At 44.1% G+C, this 8,166-nt stretch overlaps 1 protein-coding gene across 1 annotated transcript in view; it reads right to left on the bottom strand.

Moving 5' to 3' along the window:
* The window catches only part of LOC104548125 (sodium bicarbonate transporter-like protein 11), a gene marked incomplete at its 5' end in the record, with an annotated part of 10,125 nt that extends 5,085 nt beyond the window's left edge, over window positions 1-5,040 (bottom strand). The window contains 4 exons of the mRNA XM_010194055.1: window positions 1,914-1,987; window positions 2,302-2,434; window positions 4,004-4,117; window positions 4,915-5,040. Of these exons, the coding sequence (XP_010192357.1) occupies window positions 1,914-1,987; window positions 2,302-2,434; window positions 4,004-4,117; window positions 4,915-5,040 (447 nt within the window). The remainder of the gene's footprint in view (window positions 1-1,913; window positions 1,988-2,301; window positions 2,435-4,003; window positions 4,118-4,914) is intronic.
* Window positions 5,041-8,166: the final 3,126 nt, after the last annotated feature.

Raw genomic sequence — 8,166 nt, 5'->3', positions numbered from 1 at the left:
CTGCTGAACTGCTCAACCATGGCTTTCAGTGGGAGGGGGAGATGGCAGCAGCAGCCATCACCTCCTGCTACAACACAGGAGTGGAAGACAACAGGCAAGCAATACGGTTGTGAGCTGCACTGGTGTTGTATTTAAATACAAGCACTGAGAGGGTTAAGGACAAAGTCTCAGTGCCCTTGCACATCTGGGAAGGTGGCTGGACCTGGGCTCCCATCTGATGCAGTGAATGCTCCCAGACACAGTTCAAGCCAAGGCGATCTGGCAAATGAGCAGAGTGTTGGATTGATTTTATTACCATTGTTCTCATAAACCCAGACCTTCCTAAGCACAAGGGAGAATTACACTAATTATACTAATTAACTTCCAGGAGCCTCTCCTGTCCCCACTGCAATACTGAGGTATTACTTGCCTATTCCTCCACGTTTGGCAGCTGAGAACAATGGATGCTTTCTGTATCTTTAACCTGCACCCCATTTTCCTGCTATGGGAAATCTGCTCTCTACTACAGAAGCACTCCAAGTATTTGCCAGTTAAACATTGTCTTGAGGAACACCTCAGTGCCACAGAAAGAACATCTCATGCCTCCAGAAAAGGGCACTGACAGCACACACTAAGCAAAACTCACAGCTACATAGTGAGCGAGGAGAAAGCAAAGTATCCCAGAACAGTTTTTCCTTCAGCAAGCTTTGTGTAAACAGAGTATTTGAAAGATGCAGGTGTTCTGTAGAGGAAAAAAATGCCCTGATTGCACAAAGCATATGCCCAAGAAGCCAAACTAAGAAATCCCAATGAAGGGAAGAAATCTCACTTCAAAATGCTTTGCAGTGTCAAACCTGCTCTTTGAAAGCATTTCTCCTTGCATGCAAGGTACCATAATAAGCCATGCCTGAGGATCTTGGAAACTAAGGATGTGCTTAGGTATGTCCCGAAGGATTTCAAAGGACAGCCCAAATCCAGGACTGTCAGACAATAGGTAATAACAAACAAGAAATGTAGACTTGGCCAACTCTTCACAAGATCAACAGAAAGGCTGCCACCCACGTGGCATTTCTGCTACAGCTTCCACCTTCACAAATACCTCCTGCCAATCCTCACCAGGAGGAAGAAAGATGCTGCAGAAGTCTGTTAAACTCCAAGGATGCTCATGGATACTCATCTAGAACTTAACCCAGCTGTGGACCAAGTGTCTGGAAAGGGCAGAGTAGCTTGAGGAGCAGGCTGGGAGGCAATGCCGTGCCCTGCTGCTGCCATCAGTGAAGGGTCTTGGTGCTCATGTATGAATGGGCAATCTCAACCCACCTTTTGACTCTCCTCCACATAGCTTTAATAATGTGGCAAGGAAAGAGCTCTAGATGCACTGCATTTAAATTGGACTCTCTTTTTGCCAGGAGTATTCAAAGAGACTGATATCAGGAGAAAACTTCCACAAAAACATCAATATGATTTCTCCATTCGTCAACTTAAAACGCTGATCTTATCTCGGCTAACTGAAATTTGAGGAGATATGAATTCTGCATATTCAGATAAACTGCTGACACAGGGCTGCTTAGATCTCACACACACTTTTTTTCCCCCCTGAAGACCCTGAAAGAACACAGAACAAGCAGTATTCAAAGAGACTGATATCAGGAGAAAACTTCCACAAAAACATCAATATGATTTCTCCATTCGTCAACTTAAAACGCTGATCTTATCTCGGCTAACTGAAATTTGAGGAGATATAAATTCTGCATATTCAGGTAAACTGCTGACACAGGGCTGCTTAGATCTCACACACACTTTTTCCCCCCCCCTGAAGACCCTGAAAGAACACGGAACAAGCAAACATCATGAATATTTACAGCTTTGTATTTCCCTTTGACATAGCAGCAAAGCAGAGATCTGCATCGAACAAACGCTGTTGCAAGGCTTACCTTTAATAATGCCTTTGAAGGCATCAAGTACAAACGTGATGGATATAAAAAGTGCAATTATTTCTTCTGTTGACCTGTGGGGAAAAAATCCCAGGAATTAATACAGCTGTTAGCAGAGTTTGCATTCAACTCCATTCAAAGGAAAAATCAGCATATTCATGCATTTACATGAAAATGTACCAGTTTTAGTTAGACTCCACCTCAAGAAACAAAACCCAGTGAATCTTTAAAAGCTTCTTTCAAGCTGGAACAATAAGCTGAAGTGATACCAGCCTCACCTCGCAAAATACATTTAGCAGCAAGTTTGTAATTAAGGAGCTGGTGGAATACGTAATTTTTCCATTTGCTGAATAATCTGAGCAAAACAGGACTCCTTGAAAACAGCTACCTTTTAAAGAGCTTCATCAGAAGACTGAAATTAAAGAGGGAGTACATCACAAGGAAAAAGCTGTTCCACAGTCCAATCCAGGCATAGAAAGCACTGAAATCCAAGTTGTAATCATCGCAGATTCCTCGGATGACTGCAAAAATTAAGTATTCGTGTGTTAGATCAAACTTTTGTCGTTACCACCCTGCAATTCCCATCTGCTCCATGGCAAAAAGAACCAATTTCAAGACTTTACTACAATGCACTTAGGGCAGACAGCAGTAAAACACTCCCATATGGACCAACCCAAGTGGTTCTCCTGCCACCCCTTTGCTCCACTAGAAATAAGGTTTCCAGGGTGCTTCTTCCTTCTCCCAACACAGCTCAAAGCATAGCTTCAGGGATCAAGGCCACAAAATCAGCCCTTAGAATTTCCTCTTGTTGACATTTTGGGATGCTGCTGAGCAAGGGATCTCGTACACGTTTTTCACAGAATCCCAGACCATTAGGGATTGGAAGGGACCTCCAAAGCTCATCCAGTCCAATCCCCCTGCCAGAGCAGGAACACCCAGATGAGGTTACACAGGAAGGTGTCCAGGCGGGTTTTGAATGTCTGCAGAGAAGGAGACTCCACAACCTCTCTGGGCAGCCTGGGCCAGGGCTCTGGCACCCTCACTGAGAAGAAGTTTCTTCTCCAATTTCAGTGGAACCTCCTGTGTTCCAGTTTGTGTCCGTTCCCCCTTGTCCTATCATTGTTTGTCACCGAGAAGAGCCTGGCTCCATCCTCGTGACACTCACCCTTTCAATATTTATAACCATGAATGAGGTCTCCCCTCAGTCTCCTCTTCTGCAAACTAAAGAGCCCCAGCACCCTCAGCCGCTCCTCAGAAGGGAGATGCTCCACTCCCTTGATCATCTTTGTAGCCCTACGCTGGACTCTCTCCAGCAGTTCCCTGTCCTTCTTGAACTGAGGGGCCCAGAACTGGACGCAATATTCCAGATGCGGTCTCACCAGGGCAGAGTAGAGGGGGAGGAGAACCTCTCTGCCCTACAACCACCCCCCTCCTGATACACCCCAGGATGGCATTGGCCTTCTTGGCCACAAGGGCACAGCGCTGGCTCATGGTCATCCTGCTGGCCACCAGGACCCCCAGGTCCCTTTCCCCTACACTGCTCTCTTTTGTACCATGTGTACTCAGTCACTGCATTCTGGGCAAGACCTCGTGTCTTAAACCTTTCAAGATAGTCATAGCCCATCTGATTGTCTCTATGGTTATTGAGTTTGCTCCTTTACACCTCTGGCTCGGTACTATCAGCTTGCAGCTGTAACTGGAAAGTTTTTCATCACACCTCCCAAGACCAATTAAAAAACCAAACCAAAACATCAACTAAAAAACTTTGTCTCAGGCTCTTATCCTCAAGTTGGTTAAACACAGCCCCATGAGAAATCCATCAGATGGAAAAGACTTTCTCCTTAAAGCAGAAGAAATGCTTGTTCTTCACAAAATGTTTTTTTCTAAGCCAAGACGATTCCTTCAGAAACCAACTTGAAAACTGAATAAAATTCCTCCCTGATCCCTTAGCACCAGAAGTAGCCCTTCAGTATTGTTTTATTAAACAAATGCAACTAAAGCTCTAACAGGATTGCAAGGTTATCATGCAAAGTCTCATTTCACTGATTGCAGTCACGCTGATCCCTGATGTACACGTTTAATAGACTTACCATTAATGTAGAGCGCTAAAGGAGCCGTGGTTAGGAGTACAACTAAAGGTTGCCCCGAAAAAAGTGCGTAAAGCAGCCCTCCAATACACTGGCCAACGATTGTCTTCTGCACATCTACAAGTAATTAGGAAGGATGGAGACAAACAGAGTTTGAAACCAACACCTCCCCGACCGAGGAGCATTCACATGGCACAAAAACCAACAGCAAATGAGTAAGGGCAATGCTTAGAGGGTACAGAGCTATGATATTGTGAAAGTTAAAAGGGACCCTTTACCAGGCAACTTGTACCAATAGTTCAGGATGCCATCAGGTTTCCAGATGTTGAACTATGAAGGTTACATGGGGTTCTTTTTGTTTGGTTTGGATTTTTGGGGGCATTTGGGTGGTTTTTGGGGTATTTCCTTCTGTGGGTTTTCTGTTTGGGTTTTGGTTTTTTAGTATTTATTTAATTTTAAACAGTTATAAAAACATAACCAGTGTTTATGGAGGCCTTCAGGATGAGATTTCAACTAAGACTCCCGTGAACTGTAGCAGCGGTATGAACTGCTTCAGGGCCACAACTGGGATAGAGCAAAGCATCCAGGTTGGATACTGGCAACCAAATTCACATCAAAAGCACAGGAGCTCGTGCTAGGGAAAACGCGCAGATAACTACACAGTTATCATGGGAGCATCATTTAAAAATACATTAGCATGTATCTGTATCAGTCCCAGTCAGATGACACTATCCAAAGCAGTGTCCAAGGTTTCTAGCCTCCTGAGAAAAGGAGTTATAATCATAACAATTAGAAAAGCCTTCAGTGGTGTTTGATTCATCAAAAAAAAACCTATCAAGATTTCCTGTGATCACAGCTACTCAGCTTGACTACGTGGAATCCTATCCCAGGTGCACAAAAACCAATGAACTCACCAATAGCTCCTCGGGTATTTTCATCATTGAGCGACCCAAATGCGATGGATGGAAGGAGGCAGGCAAAATACAGGAATATCATAGTCGTGATGTATTTTCCTATAGCTTTGTTGTTTCCAATAACACCTAGTGCAAACCAAACAGAAGTCACGTTAGTGCTGCCTACCTGCAAAGCATTGAAACCCTACTTGCATCAGCCATATCTACCATTAGTTTCTTTAATGCTGAAAGGCAGAAGCAGGAACTCAGTCCACACTTCAGTCTTAAATGTACAGGCAGGTCTTTAACATTTTCTTTTGCACAACCACGCTCTTTTATTCATCAGGGACCTGAAGCAGAAGCACCAACATGCCACCAGACCGCTTCAACAGCCATTTCTGGCATCTTCAAAACAGGAAATACTGGAAACCTTTTGTTCAGTTTTGCCAGCCCCAAAAAGCTTGGAAGAGGATCAAAGCAGAAGCCATAAGTTTAGGGTTCATAAACCCTCCACCCTCTGCCTTTTCCAGACCAACTTTATAGGTATTCTTGGCTATGCCCCTAACGACCTTCACGACGATCACTTGTCTTTGCAACTCATGATGCTTTGGGCAGGAAAACATGAAGCACTTCATATTTTCCCTAGGCAGAAATCCGAGGTTATAGGCTTGAATCAATAATATGCTGTGCCGAGCCAATTAGTGTTAGCAGACTTACAAAAACAAATAGCACAAGAGGTCAGGAATGCGTACATTAAGAGTTTTTGCTTTTTAAAAAAAGCCCTTCTGAAAGAATGGCTTGGTTTTCCATCCACTCACCCCCTTCTCATCTCCGTCGGAAAAAACACACCGGGCCAAAACAAAAGCAGCCAGAAAGAGAATTAAAGTGTCATAATATGAATTTAAGGGCCTCTGAAGTAGCTTCCCTTCCCTTTCCTGTTTTCAGGCCGTTGTGCATCCCCTGTGAGCTCATATCGCACAAGAGAAAGGATGAGAGATGACAACAGCTGATATTGCTCGAGGAGAACATAAGTTTTTCCACAGATCAACCTCTCCGGGGAGGCTGCATCAGAGAAGACCTCTGCAGAGAAAGCCTTGAAACAGCCTTTGACCTGTCTGTGCCACCATCCTCGACACTCTTGCTGCCAGACACTTGGACAAGCTTGGAGTTACCCAGTTCCCAGTTTTCTGGAAGCCTCCTAAGCAGTGAACTCCCACATAAGCATCTGTCACTGAGCTCTCAACTGCCCATCTAAGCCTTTGCTAGCGTTGGTCCCTTGCTGAGGGAGCTACAAGCCAGTGAGTCGAATTAGAGAAGAGAGAGCTTTGAATTCAAGGCTGTTGGTGCAAGCCTTGAGGAAATCCGGACATTGCCACACCAGACTATCACTGGAATGAAAAGCACTTGCTCAATGACTTTGGGATCTCATCTAACATCTTTTATCTGTAGTGCAGAGATAAGGACAGAAGGAAGATGCAGAAAACAAAACTGATGTGTAATGAACAGGTATTTAATGAATAAAGGACACCTTGTGATGGTTCCTGTCTGCAGGCACAAGAGGAGCAGACATAAATAGGACTTCTGATGCTCAGCATCTTCAAGAAAAGAGTAGGCACTGAATCTTGACAGTAGACTTCTCAAGCATGCAAATATGAGCCTGACCTTCCCGGAGCTGCAGGACCAGTTGTTTTAAGGCAGATTCCTTTCTATTTATTGCGAAGATTCAGAAACCACAGACGACATTCCTGACCACTCCTGGCAACCAAACAGCCTAAAATTTACTTCTTGTAGATGAAGCTCTCTCATGGGATCTCAAGTCCTACAGCTGCAGGCTCCTACCTCACACTCCCAAGTGTCTGAGACCTTTGGAGAAAAGGAAAGGCTTGGCAGGGCAGGCAGTGAACCAAGTGGTAGTTTTATAAGTAGAGATGGTCACATCCTTGTTCTGAGGGCTCTGCTGCTCCAGAATCCTGCTTTTTGGGTAAAGGAGTCTTTCCAGCATGAAAAGTCAGAGGCAACAATGCCTGAAAGCTCTGAAATCATTCATAAGATGACAGATAACCAGGACCAGAGAAGTAATATTATAAAAAAAAGCTTATTTGCTAAGCAAAGAAAGCTCTAAGTAATGAGGTGCTTTCCAAAAAACTTTCAAGTAGATAAACCACAGTATGAGAGGGCAGAAGGAAGGAAGAAGCCTTGAAGAGCATCACAAACTGGTGCACAGCTTCTAGTTTCAGCCTCCATCCTTGCAAAGCAAGCAGCAGGAGACCCCTAGCTGGTCACAGAGGTCCTTTTGGACCCATCCACGATATGGCACGACTTCCAGTACCCAAGCGCTTCCTTTAGTCCGTAATGAGCCACACGAGATCCAAGGAGCAAAGAATCCCTGGGGGTGGGCAGCAAAATTAACCTCATAATGGAGACAATAACTACATCTGATTAAACATACCCTTTCACAAACATGATTAATCGCTCCTTAATTGCGGTAAAAATCATGAGCAAATACAGCCTCTTTGTAGAGATTCACCCGAGAGCAGCATTAAAATGCAGCGTTAATCACAATTTACCTTTCGCCTTTTCAAAATTCAACATCTGGCTAAGCATTCCCAGGGTCTATTTTCAACCCAGGGTTGACATAACTTCATTTCAATGAAGGTGGGCTGCATTATGCTTGCATTTCATCTGCAGCAGGCTCAGAAAGCCATTGAAAAATGTGTCACTCCGACTGCAGAACGCGAATGTGCAGCCGAAAAATCAGCGCTCGGTCCAGCTGTGACATTTGAGTAGCTGACTATTACAGCAGCAATCCCTTGAAATTAAGGCACATCCACACGTTGACATGGGAAGCAATTACATTCATCATTCTGTTCAGCACGTTCATCGACATGACAGTCCTATTTTACTTGCTTGAATTTCCAAAATGTCACAGTTTTAAAGACAAGCTGAGAGTTTCAGAGAGAACTGCAGCATTGGCTGGCCTCACTTTGCTTGGCATTCTGCATTAATAAGTTAATGAAGTGATCCAGAGACTGGGACCAGAGCTCCTTAAGTCCACTAAATAGTACGTTTACTGAATCAAACCCAAGCAGATGGATGTTCTATGAAATATCTGACTGTTCATGCTCCTTCCCAATTCTCTGAAATACCCAATGCAAAACACGTTTAATTAGACTGATCTGCAGCGCAGCAGCGAGGATGTGCCTATTAAAGTCTTGGTTTTTTTTAAAAATCACCTCTCAGTAGTAAAAACGCAAAGTAAGAGGATCTGTTCAT

This window comes from Mesitornis unicolor, unplaced genomic scaffold (genome assembly GCF_000695765.1).
Source record: "Mesitornis unicolor isolate BGI_N332 unplaced genomic scaffold, ASM69576v1 scaffold32451, whole genome shotgun sequence".
NCBI classification, from domain to species: Eukaryota; Metazoa; Chordata; class Aves; order Mesitornithiformes; family Mesitornithidae; genus Mesitornis; species Mesitornis unicolor.
This window is presented reverse-complemented; position numbering and strand designations above follow the sequence as displayed.